This window comes from Megalops cyprinoides, chromosome 25, assembly GCF_013368585.1.
Source record: "Megalops cyprinoides isolate fMegCyp1 chromosome 25, fMegCyp1.pri, whole genome shotgun sequence".
Classification (NCBI taxonomy): domain Eukaryota; kingdom Metazoa; phylum Chordata; class Actinopteri; order Elopiformes; family Megalopidae; genus Megalops; species Megalops cyprinoides.
Genome location: NC_050607.1, coordinates 1,842,071 through 1,860,959, shown reverse-complemented (window position 1 = coordinate 1,860,959; position 18,889 = coordinate 1,842,071). Strand labels below are relative to the sequence as shown.

At 48.3% G+C, this 18,889-nt stretch overlaps 1 protein-coding gene across 1 annotated transcript in view; it reads right to left on the bottom strand.

The window, feature by feature from the left end:
- Window positions 1–979: 979 nt before the first annotated feature.
- Window positions 980–18,889, bottom strand: part of LOC118771805 (plexin-B2-like) — a 75,631-nt gene continuing 57,721 nt past the window's right edge. Inside the window, exons 3-36 of the mRNA XM_036519863.1 lie at window positions 18,223–18,411; window positions 17,960–18,079; window positions 17,074–17,174; window positions 16,079–16,205; window positions 15,554–15,707; window positions 15,066–15,174; window positions 14,559–14,670; window positions 14,354–14,455; window positions 14,086–14,181; window positions 13,092–13,179; window positions 12,692–12,855; window positions 12,124–12,272; window positions 11,782–11,893; window positions 11,245–11,381; window positions 10,641–10,820; window positions 10,216–10,327; window positions 9,420–9,629; window positions 8,904–9,083; window positions 8,506–8,642; window positions 8,312–8,412; window positions 7,880–8,109; window positions 7,400–7,581; window positions 7,185–7,251; window positions 6,736–6,882; window positions 5,801–5,957; window positions 5,337–5,437; window positions 5,078–5,162; window positions 4,837–4,988; window positions 3,299–3,459; window positions 2,314–2,461; window positions 2,140–2,204; window positions 1,929–2,004; window positions 1,280–1,354; window positions 980–1,084 (exon numbers count right to left, since the gene is read on the bottom strand). Of these exons, the coding sequence (XP_036375756.1) occupies window positions 980–1,084; window positions 1,280–1,354; window positions 1,929–2,004; window positions 2,140–2,204; window positions 2,314–2,461; window positions 3,299–3,459; window positions 4,837–4,988; window positions 5,078–5,162; window positions 5,337–5,437; window positions 5,801–5,957; window positions 6,736–6,882; window positions 7,185–7,251; window positions 7,400–7,581; window positions 7,880–8,109; window positions 8,312–8,412; window positions 8,506–8,642; window positions 8,904–9,083; window positions 9,420–9,629; window positions 10,216–10,327; window positions 10,641–10,820; window positions 11,245–11,381; window positions 11,782–11,893; window positions 12,124–12,272; window positions 12,692–12,855; window positions 13,092–13,179; window positions 14,086–14,181; window positions 14,354–14,455; window positions 14,559–14,670; window positions 15,066–15,174; window positions 15,554–15,707; window positions 16,079–16,205; window positions 17,074–17,174; window positions 17,960–18,079; window positions 18,223–18,411 (4,431 nt within the window). The remainder of the gene's footprint in view (window positions 1,085–1,279; window positions 1,355–1,928; window positions 2,005–2,139; window positions 2,205–2,313; window positions 2,462–3,298; window positions 3,460–4,836; window positions 4,989–5,077; window positions 5,163–5,336; window positions 5,438–5,800; window positions 5,958–6,735; window positions 6,883–7,184; window positions 7,252–7,399; window positions 7,582–7,879; window positions 8,110–8,311; window positions 8,413–8,505; window positions 8,643–8,903; window positions 9,084–9,419; window positions 9,630–10,215; window positions 10,328–10,640; window positions 10,821–11,244; window positions 11,382–11,781; window positions 11,894–12,123; window positions 12,273–12,691; window positions 12,856–13,091; window positions 13,180–14,085; window positions 14,182–14,353; window positions 14,456–14,558; window positions 14,671–15,065; window positions 15,175–15,553; window positions 15,708–16,078; window positions 16,206–17,073; window positions 17,175–17,959; window positions 18,080–18,222; window positions 18,412–18,889) is intronic.

Genomic DNA, 18,889 nt, shown 5'->3' with positions numbered 1-18,889 from the left:
TGAGAAGTTGATCAGTACTAAGACACTCCTTACTGTCTATTCCAAAACCTCAATCTGTGCAATCCAACTTGGTCCTAAGAGATTTTTAACAGGGAATGCACAGAGAGTGTAAAAACGGAATAGTGTTGGTCTCGCAGCTTTGTGAACGTGGGATGAAAATGATATTTTTTTCGAACCAAAACACCAGAGCCGTACCAAAGTGTTTTATATGTATACCAAGTACCCAGCAGAAAAAAATAAAATCATAAAAAAATAATAACAATCTTTAAAAAAAAATCAGCATTGACTATTTGTCAGCTACAATCAGTTTCCAATGTCACACTTCTTCACAGAGATAAAGTAAACAGCCAGTGTCACCACAGCTCAGCTGAGTGGGAATCAGGTCTACCAGCCAATGGCAGCAGAGATGGCACTGGTGACACCAGACACTACCCTCTTTAGAAACACAAACAAGTTGCGATTTAAAAAGTTAATTTCTTCTTATAAAGCTTTCCGAGTAAAGACTGCACAATAAAAAATATATTTATATATAATACTATTCTTAAACTTTTCTAGACAGAAAGAAATTAAACATCTGATTATTGATAAAGCCAGTGAATAATGCAGGGCTTATTTCTCAGGACTGGCGGCCATGATAAGTGACACATAAGGAGTGGCTGTTCTCCTGCTGTGAAGGATATCCTGTACAGGAGATGCAGGAGGCCACCGTGAGCAAGCAGCACTTCTTGCAAGGAGGGCTGGAGCATGGGAGGCCCATGTCAGCCTGGCACAGATCTGAGCTCCACCGACGGAGGCCCGTCTGATCGTTCACAGTTCATATGAGTGTCAGAGACAGCCAGCGCCCGGCTCCCGCAGGCGCCGGGACGGAGCGCAGTTACAGAGCCAGGGCTGTGCTCCTACAGCTGGCCTGTGCCGAAATAAGCCCTCCATCAACAGTGGCCCCCCCCCGGTACCGCGCCCCGTTCACCCCCCGCGGAGGTTAGAGGTCCGTCACTTTGTTCTCCAGCGCCGCCGCTATCTGCTGCAGCCGCAGGGTCAGCTGCTTGCTCTGTGCCGCGGGGTCGTCCTCCAGCGAGGCGATGATCTGCGGGAGGGGGAGGCCGTTAGACAGGGTGCTGCCCGAAACAGCCATTCCACATGGAAACCATTCGGTAAAGCACTCTCTGCTCTAAAGCAGAGATCAGAGGAGTCTGCAGGACTTCAGCGTCCCACCAGGAGTGGTGCAGCTCAGGGTGGAAATGCAACACACAGGGAGAGGATGGCGGTAACAGACGCTTACCCCGTCGTAGTACTTGCTTGCATACTGGTACAGCTGGTGCAGGGCCACTTGCGTGTTGAGCTTGTCTGTGTGCGACTGCCAGACACAAACGGGAGACAAGGCTGAAGTTCAGTCTGTCCACAGGCTTTCCGTCAGAGCACAGATCCCCTAACGCTTCGCTCTGGAGCCGCGTGCAGGCGGGACGCCTGAGCCCGCGCACCGCGCAGTTTAATTAAATCTGCTATAATGCGCAGCGCAGCGAGAGCCGCCCAGTCAATGGTTTGCTCGTTTGCGCTCACCCCGAGCCACTCGGAGCGCTGCTGATTTGAATTGATGATCAGAGCAAGCAGAGAGCAGGAAGTTAGCTATCCCGAAAGAGGTCCCGCTGACCTGCGGGTGCAATTACTTCACTGCCAAATGTTAATATATTCATATTTTATTCATACATGTATTATTTAGAATTATTGCTAAAATGACTTTTGGATGTTCAACACACCGACGAACAGATTCACCCCGAGAGAAAAGCTGAGCAAACGGTTGAGAGTGCGGCCCTGGAGCGTGCTGCGCGTCGGGCCTACGCTAAATGAATCATTCTGAGTGCTCCACCACTCCACATGGAGTGACGACAGCACAGGCACGCAGGGGCTGTCAGAGGACCTCACACTCTTACCCGTGACACCTCTGCCAGGTGTGTGTTCATGTCCTGGTCACTGACTGACACCATCTGCTTGATTCCCTTGTAGTAGCTGAGGAGAGAGAACGACAGCTGTCTGTCAGGTGATCAATGGAAACACTGCGAGGACAGTGATAGAAGGTCACAAGCTTTATGCAGGGAGAGGGACCGTCTCAGATCACAGGTGCGAAACGGGGGCGGGGCTTACTCGTCCACCATCTTCTTGTACGTGGAAATCTCCTTTGCATAGAGTAGTTTGTTGCTTGGGGAGTCCTGGAGGAGAAATGGAGATAGACTGTGAGCTTGTGGATCTAGGGGCTGTCGCTCCTGACCAATCAGAGGCATGCAGAAGCTCCGGCTCCTCCCCCGGCCCTCCCCTCACCCGGCTCAGCTTGTGCTCCGTCTTGGTGCAGGCATCCATGAAGGTCTGAGCGATGACCGACAGGGAGGCGTCCACCACCTCAGACACGTGCACGTCGAAGATGAAGTGGGGGTTCTTCAGGATGTTCACCCAGAACCGCAGAGGCAAGCTGTGGAGACACCAGAGTCACCTTCCTGATCTACGCTTACCTTTACCAGAGTCCATTCAGACAGAGAGAGGGCCTGGACACCAGCCACACAGCGGCAGGACACGCTAGCAGCTCGTTCTCGGCTTTCAGAGCCATTTCTATTGTTTCAGTGCTGAGAAAAGAGGCTCCCTCCATTAAATCTCCCCACAATCGATGCCAGTCAGATACTGCCTCTGATTCATTTACTCTCACAGCTGAACAGAGGCACACACAAAAACCACAGCCATATAAAATCCATTCAAACGTTGGAGGTGGAATTTAAACAGGCAGAAAATAGATACAGATTCCTTCATGGAGTTAGCTGAGAGAGGGATGAGTAATTCAGGAATTCATGTGCGAATGCTACATCTCTCCTGGCATGGGAAGAAAAAAAACTGTACTAATAAAATAGCTGGGGACATAATTATCTTGTTTGTTCAGTGATATAATGGATCCATACATTCATATTTAATAGCAAGGTCTCTGCTGGTTTGAAAAACAAACAAAACAACAGCCCGCCGCCCGTGGTATAATTACACTGTTCATCTCCCCAACCTGACAAATCTTAAGTCTTCTGTGAATGCTTCCAGTTCTACCAGTCAATCACTAATAACTGCACAGTTGACACAGACTGAATACTTAAGCATCAACTCCAAATGAATGTATTCAGAAAACTGTCATGGGACAGTACACAGTAGAGTGAGAATGCAAAATGGACAAGAAAAAGAGGGACGTCTCAAGGCTGTAACCTGCATGCAGCCAGCTCACTCAGAGAGCTCTTTCTGAAACCCTCCTTCACAGGTGTGGCGGGCTCTCTACCTGTTGGTCTTCCAGATGTGGATGGTCTCCTCGTCCACGTTGTCGTGTTTCAGTGCCTGCTCGTCCAGGAAGTCAAAGAAGTACTTGACAGCGGGGGGCACGACGGCGCCAGAGCACAGGACGCTGCGGAAGAAGTCATCCACAAACTGCTGCAGCGTGCCCTGGAACACAGACACACAGCACAGGGCCTCAGCGCTGCACCGCTCCCGCCCCCAGGGGGCGCCCTGGGGTCACAGTGCTCACCTCGGAAAGAGGCCAGCCAGTCTTGGTCCTGGAGAGGTGCAGTGCTGCGGGTATTCCAGCTCCCCTAAAATAACTCCCTCTCTGAAACTGGGGAGGGCTGAGGAGTGCAGTGGATGCAGTGGTTTGCTGATCAGTAACCATATGAAATAAGCAGGCAGTAAAAGCCTCAGCTTTGTAAGAATGCATGCTGTAAAGCAGGACACCAGTTTCACTGTGGAGTAACCTTCATTTCCTTCCACTGGTTTCCCATGCTTCCAGTGCTCGCCTCAACCCTGCTCCCACTGAAGCATGAACCATGTGCCTGTACTCGATTCACAACTCCCTGCTGAAAGGCATTTTTAATTTGTTCAGTAAGCATTTACCTTTTCTAAATTGATCATTCACCTCAAATGAGAAGAGAAGTGGTGGGTTGAGGATTTTTTTTATTATTTTTCTAAACAGGAAAAATAATAGCTATGGTTATTTTAGCACTGGGTCTATTGCTTTTACACAAGTACATAATACTTATTCGTGCTTTGTTTTATCAATGGGAAGTGGAAAAAGTTTGGTCCATGTGGACCGTTATTTTTTAAATCTGGCTCCCATTAAAAAGTAGCTGAGTAGCCTTAGTTTATGTGATCGGTTTGTAAAGAATGGGCAACAGTGATGTGATACATAAGTGTAATATGCCACAATCCACAAGAGAGGAGTGGTGGAGCAATGCATTCTGGGATTTTTTTGTGGGTTATACAGCCTGATGTGGAATATGAAACAATAAAAAGGATTTAAATGAGCTCATGTTCTTAGCTGTTGAAACAAATGAAAAGCTTTTCCATATAGTTACCTACTATCTCGTAGTGAAGGTACGGAACAACATACTATCATTTAAATGTACAGTGATTTTACCCTTTGAGTTCCCCAGTACAAAAGACACTCCCAGGATGAAACCCTATGAGGCCAGGATCAAGCGCTCCTATTTTGGCTTAACTCAAATATAAACGCCCATCATTAGATGTAATGAATCTGGTTGTTCAGATAAGGTTTCCAGCAATTCTTTGTTCTCTAATAGATGCCACATGAGAAAAAGGATTTAGTTTTGCATCTCCTTATCAGTATTTAGAATTGCAAATTGTTTTTCCTCATTTTAATATTCAATCCTAAACAAGTATAGAATCATTCCCATCCATGTAAGAATGGCTGGATGCCTGAAAACCCGTAATTAACCACTGCTTTCTCAGAGTGCTATGGTAACACAATATACCGGAAGCTCTACCGGTTTGGAACGTGTAACAGGCCACACAGAGCATCTCACACACCTTGACGGAGAGCAGCCGTGTCAGATAGATCTCGGTGATGGCTTTTGTCATTGCCTTGTCCTTCATGCTGCCCCTCTTGGACTTCATCTCTTCCAGCTCCTCCGCCGGCCGCACCAGGTGGAACACCTTATCGTCTTCCAGCAGGGCGTTCTCTGAACGACGAAGTGGACTGTCAGTGGGCCTACCACGCATCAGATACACCTCAGAGACCTACTTTCTGGCGGAAGGATACATCACTTACTCTCTTCATGGCTGTCCTGGTGCTGGTCATAAGACTGAGGTGGGTGCATGACCCGGGAGAGGACCAACGTGGCGTTGTCTCGCACCTGAAACACAGACGCGGTTTTAAAGCAAAGCTGATTCAAGCTAAGCTGACGCGCTTGGACACACAGTCAGAGGCAGGCTTAGTGCCAGTTTGAGCTTTGAGTCCTTAACCAGAAATAGAGCCGTGGACTCTCTCCAGCTTGCTGAGGTACCAGCCTCTTCGGGTCGACACTCACGTTATAGTGCGCCAGAGTATTCATGCGCTTCCACCGGCCCTCCTTCTGTGATGTTAGGTCCAGATCAGACAGGATCTGCCCAGTGGAGCCAGGGCGCCACTCTGTGGAGGGGGTGGGAAAAGCAATCAAACACCCACACTCATTTAACAACGCAATGAAAGCCGTAACAACCCACAAATACAATTCATACACCCACCACCCCCGTCGCAAACACAAGCAACCTCCCCCATCACATTTCAGAAGGCAACCTCCGCCTCGGCTGGAAATGATTCATAACCATTGTTCTCCAAACTGAAAGGCAGTCAAACACTGACATTCTCCACTCGGCACCATCACCCAGGTTTCCAGCGAAACACAAAAGGACGCAATGCCAGAAAGACAACTAGCAGATGTTTGACATGAGAATAAATAATTCCAGAGATGGATTCCCACGTACAGGCTGTGGTCACATTCTCCCCCCTCACCTAGAGTGACACTTTCCACCTTGGGCCTCTGTGAGTAGGGCAGGTTCCGGTACACCTGCTCGATGATCTTCTCCTTCACCTGGGAGATGGTGTCGCAGTTGAGCACCTTCACCGGGGTCACGTCCGGACCTTCCCCGTGCACCAGCACCTGCAGGGTCTGAGAGGAGCGAGTCACCTGCACACTCCGTTCTGCAGCATCACGGCTTGCTCGGGAACGGCCTTTCAGCGTTTGAGCCGTTAGATGAATTTCATACTGTGTGATCAAATCTGTAACGTTCTTTTCACAACTGACTGGTAATACGCTGCAAAAATGATGAACTTTCCAGTTCTGGCTCCAGCAACCCATGAATTGTTATCTTAGATAGAGACATCAATCAAATAAATAAATCCAATTCTTAATGCATAAATGAATAAATTGCCTCCCCTTGCAAGGGGTGTCTGCATGTTCCTGCAGAGGCATAAATTCTTGAATTTAAAACTAATTTCTCATCAAGATGATGACATGTTATTGCAACACTATTCAATTATTGGATGCAATCATATTACATGATCACTAAGTCAGTTTAATATCCTTACTGTTGCATGATGGGTACTTTATCCATGGGTCTGTTTCTTCTATTTTTGGTGACTTTTATGAGTTTTCATATCCAAATTAATCAGATAATCTGTCCAACTGGAGAACATACTATATTTTTTATCATTCATTTTGCCTCTTTGTCCACCCTTCTGTGCTTCGTAAGTACACCGCTAATTCGCAGAAAATGAAGACGGATATCAGTGGAAGAGCAGGCATTATGTGACACTGCTATATGTAGGAACAGAGTGCATAAAAATTGAGTTAGTGAGTCTAAGAGTGCCCCCAGAGTGCGACATGAAGACAGCACAGTGTGATTAGGCTAAGTGCTGTTGCATTGTGGGGCGGCACAATGGCTCACCAGCACACAGTACTCCACATCGTCTCCCAGCAGCCCCGTGTCGTTCAGCGTGTACTTGGCCTTCTTCACCACCGCGTCCACCGGACCCTTCTCCACCTGGTGCTTGATGGCTTTAAACAGTTTGTACAGAGGCTCCCCGGCAGAGTCCTGCACAGCATGGACAGCATGCCCCCAGTCATATCACAGCACAGTCTCAGTCACAGGGCTTATTCACTTACAGCACAGTGTAAAGGTATGATCTGACTCACCGGGCTCATTCACTTACATCAAAGTCCTTGAGATATTAACCATAAATTTTAGATTCAGTCTTTCCTTACAGCCACATTACACATCAAAAATTGTATCATTTTTCAGAAGTTCTTGACAGGACACTTATTTCAGAATCTTTAAAATGTTCCTGGAAGCACTTCAACAGATGCAAGGTCTCCAGAAGCAGCATCTGACATTACCTTCAGGAACTGGTAGAGACAGATGGACATCCAGTTGCACAGCATTCTCTCCACCACCGTCTCTGACCTGCAGGCAGGGGGCAGACCAGCGCAATCTGTCAGGGGCGGGGCTTTCAGAGGAGCCGCCAATCACAGCGGAGGGCAGCTGAGGCGCAGTGGCTGTGGCTCGCCTCTGAGGAGAGGGCAGTCGGAAAGCAGACCCCAGCGGGACTCACCTCCGCAGCATGAGTTTGGGGTTCTTGCTGTGGACGTACTGCTCCATCAGCTCCAGCAGCAGGGTCCTCATGATGTCCGTGTAGTACTCCAGCTTCCCGTGCAGCGCCACCGTCAGGAGGGAGGCGAAATAACCCCTCGCCCGGGCATTGAAGTCGGGGCGTCCCTCCAGGGTGCGGATGAACTGACAACACAGACATGAGGCGTCATTCCCGTTTTCTTAGTGAGAAACCCCAACCTCTGGCACGATTACTGCTTTTGGCTTAGAATTCATTTTATGTAAAAAGTTACATTCTGCTAAAGATGCCTCACTTGCTACCTCATTTGCAAGTTGCTCTGGACAAAAGCATCTGCCAAATGAATAAATGTAAATGTAAATAATGGAGGAAATGAAGAGCCAGGTTCACAGACAGAGCATGTCAAACAGAAACAAGAGACCCAGACAGGCAGCTGAGCAGCAGGGAGGCAGAGGTGGGACCTACGTTGATGAGGAAGGTCTTGCTGTTGAGCAGGTTGGAGAACTGGTTGAGGGCCTGTGCCACAATAGCCCTGCGGGCTTCTGGGATGTCCACCTTGCCTGTGATCATCACATCATTGGCGCCGTCCTTGGAGGGCAGGAAGAAGACCCGGTCGGTATAGGTCTTGTAGTCGAGGAAGGGGATGCGAGCCTCGCTGAGGTCACTGGTGTGGTCCTCCATCTCAATCATCAGATCTGAAAGGGCAAAGGTCACCGTCTGAATCATCAATTACCTACAATCCTCACGTACATCAGCAGAATCTTCCATATTAGCCTGAGCTAATCAGCACTGTTTATAGAGCAAATCTAAGATGATGACGATGGCCAGCGTTTTCTAAATGACACGTGGTCTTGAACTATTTTTAAAAGCAAATCGGACTGGGCCTGGAAAGCAGACCTGTGAACTCCTTCTTGCAGCGGTCGCGAACACTCTCCTCCAGGTTCTCCAGCTGGTGCTTCACCTTCTCATACTCCCTCTCGGCCTGCTGGCTCTTCCTCCTGCCCAGAGCAAACACGCAGAGCAATCACAAACACAGCTCAGCGGTCAGGACCCAGCTGGAGAGGTGCATGATGGGATATGAGGTCCGTTACCTGTAGCAGTAGACGGAAATTGCGATGATCAGCAGCATGGGAACGATCACTGCAGGGATGATGATGTAGAGGGGAAACTCCTCCTTCTTGTAGTAGTCTACTGAGCCCACCACCCACTCACCATTACCAAACTTGATCTGAAAGTGGGAAAAAACATTTTAAAAGCTTTTAACAGTAAAACTGACCAGGGGCATCCAACTGTTTTACTGCTGTCTTAGCCCAGACTCCCTTGTAAGAAATTTTGAATGCCAATGGGATCATTCCTGGTAGAATAAAGTTTAATGCACAAATACATAAATAAATAAAATCGAATCCCCACTAAACAAGACACATATGCTGTGCATTTGATCTATTAGAAGCTCCGCAATCAGCTGGTTCTTCAGAGGCCGTTCTCTCACCATGAGCTCGAGGGGGTCAGAGCTGGTGTTCCTCTTGTGCCGTTTGGAGCGGGCTTTGGGCTGTGCAGAGGGCGGGGCCAGGTAAAGACGGGTGTCTTGGAGAGTGGTCACCTGACACGGCACATCACCCACAAACGCCTGCGCCTCCTCTGCCGTCATCGCCTTGGCAAAGCCTCGGCCCTGAGGGGAGAGCGCACCAGCTCAGCAACTACAATCAACCACGTGCTGAGAACCAATCATTACTCTCACTGATCTATAGCATGGGTCTGCCACTATACGTTTAATGTACTAATGGCAATTAAATGGATCTTCCTCTTTGAAACTATTGCTTAGCAAACGGTTTCATTCCATAGCCCTAGAAAAAGGAACAGCCCATTAACACAAATGAAACATCTTATGAGAATAGCAGTAGCAGGAGTACTGGAGTACAACACTGGAGATAATCCTGAACGAGCAGCGATACTGTAGTTACAGTAACAGAGAAGACAGCCAGGGAAGGAGGACTGGAATATTTACAGTAACGGAGATGGCGCTGGCCTCCATGAAGAACGTCTTGCTCATGTTATCGAAAATGGGGTTTGGGTGGTACACAAAGCCCTGGAGCTCCTCCTGGACGTTGTCCAGAAAGACGACGGTCCTGAAGGAGTGGTTCTCGTAGCTCTTGTCCACCTCGGGGGAGAGGAACTGCAGCACCGAGTCGTTTTTGCTCAGGGCCTCCATCACAAACTGCGAGAGATCATCCAACAGGTCAGGCCTCTGCTACAAAGATGGTTCCTCTCCAACTGTGGAGAGAGGGTCTGCCACCCCCAAAGCAAGAGACCCTGACCATCTGTTAACAGATGTACTGTACCACCCGTGGCAACAGCAAGCAGAGAGAACTCAATCCAGAATAACTAAACAAATCTAGGACCTAAAGAAAAACATTCTCATGTTCTAAATGAGCTGGAAACAGCTAAACATACAAATGTGTTCAAATACTAAATTCCTTATTTTAATGCTTCACCCCTTTAGGGTGCAAACTAGGCTCACACAGCTGGCTGGTGATGGGGTTAGGCTAAGCCTGCACATGGAACCAACACCTTATCTTCCTGAGCCACTCAGAGCTGCTCAGGAGAGCAGGAGAGAATGATACAAGATAAAGAAATGAGCCTACAATCTGTATCCTTTATACCTTCATTTACTCAACATTATTCTTTGATCTTACGTTCAGTCAGCTGAATAATTTTTGCTTCAACGTTTGCAGTGTGCAAAATCAGCTGAGAAAACCTCAACCAGTGTATAGGGCAAAGGAAAGGGTGCATGGCACACAAACCTCTTTTGTGTTGGGAATCTTTGACCCCTCGTCCGTCAAGGGCTGAACCTGCATGGAGGCCTTCTGGATGATGTCGAACCCGGTCCCAGTCACCACGATCTTCCTCCCCCCACTGAACAGTAGAGGACCCAGAACAGCATCGTTAGACTTGGCTCCTTTCTCACAGCAGGTAAGTGTCCATCACACGCACATCAAAACACCTCTCAGCTAACTCACTGATACTGAAACCATTCTCTCCAGCAAACAGCACACAAGACTGAATCTCCACGTGAACCTGAAGCATTTCCCCTAATTAAAGGATAACAGTCATATAATGAGGCACTCTTTGGCACCTCTGTTCCTAATGAAATCAAGCCTGCAGTAAGACGTTGGAACACGAGCAGTGCCAGGAGCTGATGCTGAAAGGATGTGAGGACTGGACTCACCATATGAAGCTGCTCTTGGGGTAGTATTTCTCCAGTTTGGGGTTCACACAGAACTGGAATGCTGTAAGAACCTGGGTGGTGGTGCTTTTCCCGTACGACACTGTAACAGGCAGCTTGTCGGAGGGGACCGCTTCAGTGTACGGGTCCGTTTTACAGGTAATCTCACTGCCAAACGTCTCCCTGTGGAGAATAACACACTTTATTTCCAGCAGGTTCCCTCAGCGCACCACACTGAGCAGCCAGCAGATTCCTGCTCTGCCCGCAAGCTCTTTATTTCTCAGTACTGCTGTTCAGACACAATCACAGGAGGCCTTTTCAAGACGAGGTACCTGACAGAACTCCCCTCTCTGCAGACAGCAGACCAAATAGGATTTGACACAATGCACCAAGTATGAAGGAATCCCCATAACAGGTAATCCCTGTCCAGGAGGACAATAGTTTCTCCTGGCTACCTCGAGCCTTAATTTCATTGAGGTCGTTATTTGGACATGAAAATACTTCAGTGCACCAGCTGTAAATCAGTTGGAATTGAAAAGTTCCTTTTTATAAAGTGATGGTCTGATTTTGTCCTTTGCTGTCCTACAGGAAATGATGTCATACTCACACTGTGCAGGCCACTCCCCCCACGAAGATGTGGATGTCCTCTCTGGTGGCTGTGTCCAGATCGTTCCCTGATATCGTAATCACTGTCCCTCCTGCAGCTGGGCCCCTGTCAGGCTGGACTTTCTTAGCCTTAGGGTCCTGTATGATTGCAGCACATACAAAAAAAGAATTCCTTTTGGTCTTCTGCTTTCAGAATGCTTCAAACCAACAGAACCACAGAGGCATTTATTTTTGCATCTATTGAACAAACATTTATGTGCAGCCATCAACCTTGGTCAAAGCTCCCACAAGCAAGAAAAGGATCTGTGCATACTTCAAATTCAACAATTTTTCGAACAAACTGAAGTTTTGACATGTAATTGTCTTTATTATTATCTGTCCATCCCAAGAACTATCCTTCCTAGCAACAGTATTATACAGCATATTCATTAATATTAATACATACCATTATATAGCACATTTACGAGATAGTATGTCAGGGCAAGATTTTCCACTATAGACTTTAGGTGTTTTTGTATGAAGTGAGGGGGTCACTTACCCTGAATGTGAAGAGGACGTCGGACTTTCCCCACTTTCCTCCCGCCACCTCCACCTCCACCTGCCCCGTGTGTGGGCTGAGGGGGGTGACCGAGCCGACCTCACACACCACACTGGAACAGAAAGGACCGAGCTCTTTTAAAGGCAGGGTCAAAGACAATACAGCGACACCAGCAACCTCAAACAACGGCTGTCTACCTGCGACTTAAAAATCAATAATTGCGTCGCCGTCCCTCTGGACCGCAGTGTACAGACGCTAAGCGCACCGTGAATACTAATGTAAAGCTGCTGCTATCCCTGCGTGCTCTCTGGCTCTCACAGAGGAAAGCGCACTCTGCTGTACCTGGTGGAGACAGAGTACTTCTCCAGCTGGTGGAAGCAAGGAACGCCGGCCACACTGATGTTTTTGATGTCCTCTTTTGTGATGCCCAGGTTGGACCCTTTGATGGTGACAGAAATGCCGCCATTCAGCGGTCCGAACTGAGGGATGATCTGGAGAGAGTTAAGAGCAGATCTGAAGAGCAGATTCAGGATCAGACTCCTGTCTGTAGTACCAAGTCTTGCTTTGGTGACACCGACGCAGGAAATCAGCTAAAGATGTGCGAGGAATCACAGTCACAGTCATCAACGGTGCATGTTTCCCCGGCCCACAGCCCTGAGACCCTGGAGAGCGCGTCTCATTTCTGACTTGGCACATATCCACCTTTAAAGTGACTTTTTTTTTTAACTTCCCTCACGGCTTCTTCTCATGTCCTGTGTGAGAACATCAGCCCCAGCAACAAAGCAGGAGCAAATCATTAAGGTTGAAAAGCAGCTTCTTGACAGCAACAGAGTGTGAGTGGGAGAATGGGGTGAGAGAGAGAGAGAGACAGAGAGAGAAACAGTGTAAAGCTGTGCTCTTTGCTACTCACTTCGGTGATCTGAGGGTTGGGGCACTCTGGCGCATCCCCCGTGGGGCACAGGGTCCTGTAGACGCAGGCTTTGGTCGCGGCGCACCACACGCAGCTGTACTGCGAGGGAGCGTTCTTGCACAGGCTGCAGTCCTCCCGGCCGAAGGAGCAGTTATACAGGGTCACTGAGGACGGAGGAGACGCGTTCATGAGGGTAAAAACCACACAGCGAGAGCTATGACCAAGCCTGTCCAACTTCTGCATCTATCCATCTGTATGAGGCCACCAACGATGACAGCTGTTCTCTTATTGGTTTTTAAGAAAGCCAGTGAGTATTGCTGGAATTCCATTCTTCTGACGGCCACAGAGAGATCTGTGACTAAAGGCAGGACCACCCTACACGGCCGCGCCGTGGACCCACCGTTCAAAGTGCTGTCGATCTTTTTCTCCGTGTTCCTGTCCTTCACGTAGAAGAGCACGTCCACCGTCTGGGCTTTGTCATAGGCGAACTGGGCCAAGGAAGAGGAAGAGAGAAATCACTCACGGCACTGCAGCCAGAGAGATGGTTCTCACACCAGGGACTTCAAAAATACACTCCGGCTTCAGCCAGAGAGGCCGGCATGGTGTGTTTCTGATTAAACGCAATTACTTTTTGACTGTGGGTAGTGCGCGGCTTCCCAGAAAAATGAGTGCCCCATTGCCCTGAATACCATTTGGCAGACATTCAGGCACAGTATGAAAACAAATCAATACATAAAACAAGAGTCTAGCTGAGGGCTGGCTCAAGACTCTGGATGGATTTCTACAGCCTTGGTGCCGTTGCTGGCTGAGTTTGGAAAAGGGAAACCAAACCGACTGCTCTGGCCCTGAAGGGGGCTGTGATATCAAAGTGCTGCTACTCCATCAGGTAGCCCAGGTAGCCAGGTATCCAGAGAGGCCTGAGTGCCACTCTGACCGTGGAGGGGATTAAAGAGGCAGGACAGGAATGGAGAAGGTGTGGGGGGTCAAGACACAAACCTGCGTGCCCACAGCACCCCTGCCAACAGCTCTCTCCACACTGTCACGTGCCTCCCGTAACGGTGACCGGGGGTCGAACAGTGCAGCAGACATCGGACCATCAGCCCCCCCACACACAACACCCCCCACCACCTCCGGGAGACGGCCCTGCTGATACTGGCAGTCAGACTGTCCAACCCCAACAACACGGCAGGTCCTAATCAGTCACCCAGCTGTACCCAGGCAGCGTCAGTCTCTGGAGTCTGCGGTAAGCCTTCTAAATCGCCCATTCCCTACCAACTCTCCTCAGTCACACTGATCCCTGATCAGTGGATGGCAGGTAATAATTCTGAGAGAAGACCTGAGATCAGGTTTGCCATGAGGGGAACGGGAAGGGGGAGTGGGAGTCAGACACTGACCTCGTATCCCCCAAAGCTGAAGTGTGAACTCTGATCAGACGTGACCCTCTCCTCTGTCTGCTTCATCAGCTCAGTGCCGATCTTAAACTCCTGATCCTATGCAGGGAGAGAGGAGGAGAACGCCGTTAAATCAAGAGCAACTCAGACACACACTGACAAAACACTGCGAGCACTTTCAATCTGAAGGTACTGCTCCATCACTCCTGAGAGAATCAAGAAAAACAAACTGAAAAAGAAACACTCCCAAGCATACAAACAATCATTTTACCTTATAAACATCCAGATTGACCCCTTCAAATTCAATGGGGGTTTTGAATCCCACAGGAATGAGTGTTGGCTTCGGGTTCTCAAACCGTGGACAGTTAGCTTCCTGTGTTGGAGAGAGCCATGTGAATTTCACATTTTTAAAAACGCTTGACACGCACGTCCATAAGCAGAGAACAGCAGACTCATGTTCGTATCCAGTTTCTTACCTGTTGATGTTGGATAATGTGAGCGCCCCCTATCGCATTATCCCTGTCACTGCAGATGTGATCTTTACTGTTCCACTGGCAGCCCCACTCACTGGTCACACAGGAAGCGCACCTGAGGACAGCACACAGACAGCGCACTGTAGAGAGGCCAGGGGGATTCTGGGATTCAACTGTAGGCTAAACTGTACACTTTTTAATGAGGATGAAGTCTGTCTTTTCTTTTTGCATCCCTGACAAACATGCCCAACTCATCAGACATTTCCCGGATGAAACAGAAAATATAATGTGTAATAAAGATTGCCTTTCCTTTTGATAAATGAACAGGAAAGGGAAGCAATTTCCTTTGCTTAGTTTAAAACAAAACGATGATGGTGTATAGGAAGGCACATTCGATTACACGAGTCGCCGTTATGAATCACACTTATGTTTTGAACACATTCTCGTTTGTTTGGATACTGGGATGTATCTGACACAGTTCCAGCTCGCGGCGAGCGCTCGAGAACTCACGGTGTGTTCTCCGCCTTCCGTATGGCTGCGATGCAGTTATAGAACTTATATTCACTGGCTGCCACTTCCACATCACCAACAAAGATCTTCACAGGCACCGCCACGAAATCTAACCACACAGGGAGAAAGAGGGTGTTAAAACACGCCAGAACTCAGCTGCAGTCCAACAGGGTGCCTGGGGCTGTTCTCTGAAACAAAGCATCAATGCTTGATCATATCATTATCACTTAAGGCACACACAGTATTTAAAACTTCACTTTCATTTTAAGCTATCTGTGAAAAGACAGCAGACATCTAACAATGAGACACAGGGCTTGGATGCACTGAATGCACTTTGGACAGCCTTTACGAGGGAGTGTGATAAATGCATAGTATGTCCTGCTCTTCCCACGTCCTTCACAGAACAATAGCGACTACAATTTACAGATGAGCCTCCTCAGGTGCGGGAGAGGGCCCTGCGCAGCAGGCAGGAAGGGTGGGGGACTGACCTTGCTTTTCGGGAGTGACTGGGATTTGGTTCGGGTCTGGGAGAGGGCAGGACACAGTTGTTCCACTGGCTATTGCTGGGGTCTTGATGGAGTTGAAATGGCACTGCACTGTCTCCCTCTCCACATTCGGTAGGGAGGGTACACTGATCTTCACCTGCAAACAGAGAGGACGACATGCATGACCGAGATTCCACCACCCCTTTGTCCTCTGCATTCCAGAGCTCTTTAATAATGAAGAGCCTGGAAATAAAGTTCTTAGGTAGCGCTGGAGAACTGGGGTCAGTTCAAAATTGATGCAATTAATATTCAGGACTGACATGTCAACTCAGCAATTGGAACCGGAGCTAAAAGTACGCAGCTGATTAATTGGAACTGACCGGAGTGAATTGATGGGCACTGAAAGCACACAGAGCTTTGCTTTAAAGACCACTCAAGGTTGAGCAAATGCAGCAGGTTATCTCAAAGCTGCAGCATGCACTGGCGCAGGCATGTCGCCTGCTGTTTGGGGAAGCGGGTCAGCCTTACTTCCTGTGTCTTCCTGCAGCTCATGTTGGGTGGGGTGAAGGACTCGATCTTCACGCACTGCTGGTCTGGGCTCCACAGCCAGCGGTTCCTCTGCTCAGCTCCCCTGCAGTCCGACTTCCTGGTGCACCTGCGGTGGGACAGGATACCCATCAGCCACTGCTCAGACCCCTGCCTGTCCACATCACTTCCTGTCTCGCCATGAGGCATCGTTCCAGTGTTTCACACAGAACAATTTGGACAGGTAAGCATTCCTACAAATCATGTGGGAAACTGAAAAAACATTCCCGGATGGCCAACATCCTATTGCTTCTGTAATCAAATATGAAATACAATACTAAATACAATATAAATGTGTTCATCCTACAATGTGTGCAATAGTGTTCTCCTGAGAGAGAAACTCATCACTCCCAGGCAACACCTTCTTCAGATCCACGTGAATTACTCTGCTGTACCTATAAACTTATTTTCAAAGGGGGATTTATTCAACACAAAACCACTAATCTAAGAAACATGTGACTACTATGTGTGGTTAAATAATAATGCAATAAACACATGTTAAATGTTATAATGTAATATATGAGCATAGAGGCTGGCAAGATGCTTTGTGGTGAGGGAACAGAGAGAGTTTGGCAGGTGTGCACATTCAGATAGCAAATCCACCAACGCTAACCCTAACCCTAACACAAATCCACAAACGCTAACCCTAACCCTAACACAAATCCACCAACGCTAACCCTAACCCTAACAAAACTCCACCAACGCTAACCCTAACCCTAACACAAATCCACCAACCCTAACCCCAACACAAATCCACAAACGCAGCTCTGCACCCTGTGCTGGGAGAACACTGCAGCTCACAGGGCTGTGAGTGGGAGGGTGGGGTTTCAGCACACACCTGCCTTCCAGCACACACCACCCGCAGTACGGGTCTCTGGGTGCACTCACCTGCCTTCCAGCACACACCACCCGCAGTACGGGTCTCTGGGTGCACTCACCTGCCTTCCAGCACACACCACCCGCAGTACGGGTCTCTGGGCTCCATGCAGGCACTGCAGCTCTCCAACAGGTGGCACTCCTGCACGGGCACCTTAGTGATCTGCCACACAGACAGGGGCACGGCCATTACATACATACATTACACTGCACTGCATTACATAGCATTACATTGTTTAGTACATGCACTCATCCAGAGCATCTCGCACAGTGCATTCAATAAATAGGCACAACGACAGGACACCGCTAACCGCATGTGAACAAGCGTCAGTACTAAACATAGAGCTGAGATCACAGATGCGTGCCTAGATTGACATGTCACTGTGTTACAGCGATAAAGCCAACCTCATTTTCCTCCACACAGACAAATCTCTGCATATGAATTTGTCAAGGTTTTTTCAAGATCTAGGGAGGGAAATTCCAGTTATTGCTACGCAGGCATACGTTTAATAATAAGGGGAAAAAAGAGCACATGATATGCAACCGTATGGACATTTCATTGTGGGTGTGTCTTTGATTTGGTTTTACAGTGGTTGGGTCACACAGTGGTTAGCTTGGTAGTAATTTCAGGACACACTGAAACGACAGCTGTACCTTTAGCGCAGTGGTGCTGTATGGATAGATGTGGCTTAGGGAATCTTACCTTTAGCGCAGTGGTACTGTATGGATAGATGTGGCTTAGGGAATCTTACCTTTAGCGCAGTGGTACTGTATGGATAGATGTGGCTTAGGGAATCTTACCTTTAGCGCAGTGGTACTGTATGGATAGATGTGGCTTAGGGAATCTTACCTTTAGCGCAGTGGTACTGTATGGATAGATGTGGTTTAGGGAATCTTACCTTTAGCGCAGTGGTGCTGTATGGATAGATGTGGCTTAGGGAATCTTACCTTTAGCGCAGTGGTGATGTATAGGTGGGTGTGGCTTGTGTCAAAGAAGAGGTTTTTGTTGACTGTGCTGCTGCTGGATGCGATGCGACTGTAGACGCTGGGAGCACTCGACAAATGCACCTACGGCAGACGGGACAGACACAGGGCTTTCACAAGGAAAACTGAAGAGATTTCATACATTATATTCTCATATTTCCCCCAAAACTGAACTCCACTGCCCTCCCTTTCTACACCTCCCCCAAAGCTGTATGCCACCACCTCACCTTGAGCACGTCTCCTGCGCTGGTGCCCAGAAAGGCCACAGCGTGATTGTTCTCCACAGCGACCGCCACCGCCGTCAGCAGCCCCTTCCTCTCGTACACAGCCTCGGCAGTCAGGGCGAAGGCCTCTGTGCTGGCCAGGGGAGAGGTCAGGAAGTCCGCCCCACATTTGAATTTTTCCGCCATATCTTTCTGTTGGACAGAAGCAGACACATCTCAGTTGACTTTTTGTCAATTCCTCCTTATGTACAATATGCTAACATGCCACGCAAGAAACTCAAATGTTTTGTATAATTTTAAATGTAAAAATGCTATATATTTTTATGTACATATGTTTTCACAGTACCGTGCAGCAGTTGTTACCCCAGCGACAGAGCGAGAATGTTAGCTCACGCGCGCATAATTATCACAGTACACCTCGTGAGCGTTTATACGCGCGCTATTTCGTATTGTTTCGGTTATCACTTATCTTAACATATCTAAAATTGTTGAGTGTTATTATGTTATTATAATAATGTTATTTTCATTGTTATATAGACCTAGCTTCAGTCGCCATCTGAAATGAAAAGGGAGCAAAGCTGGCGACCAAAATGTACGGTTGGCATCTTTTACGTTAGCTAGTCTGGCTACTTAGCTAAATCGGCCTCAGGGGTTAGAGGCATCATACAGC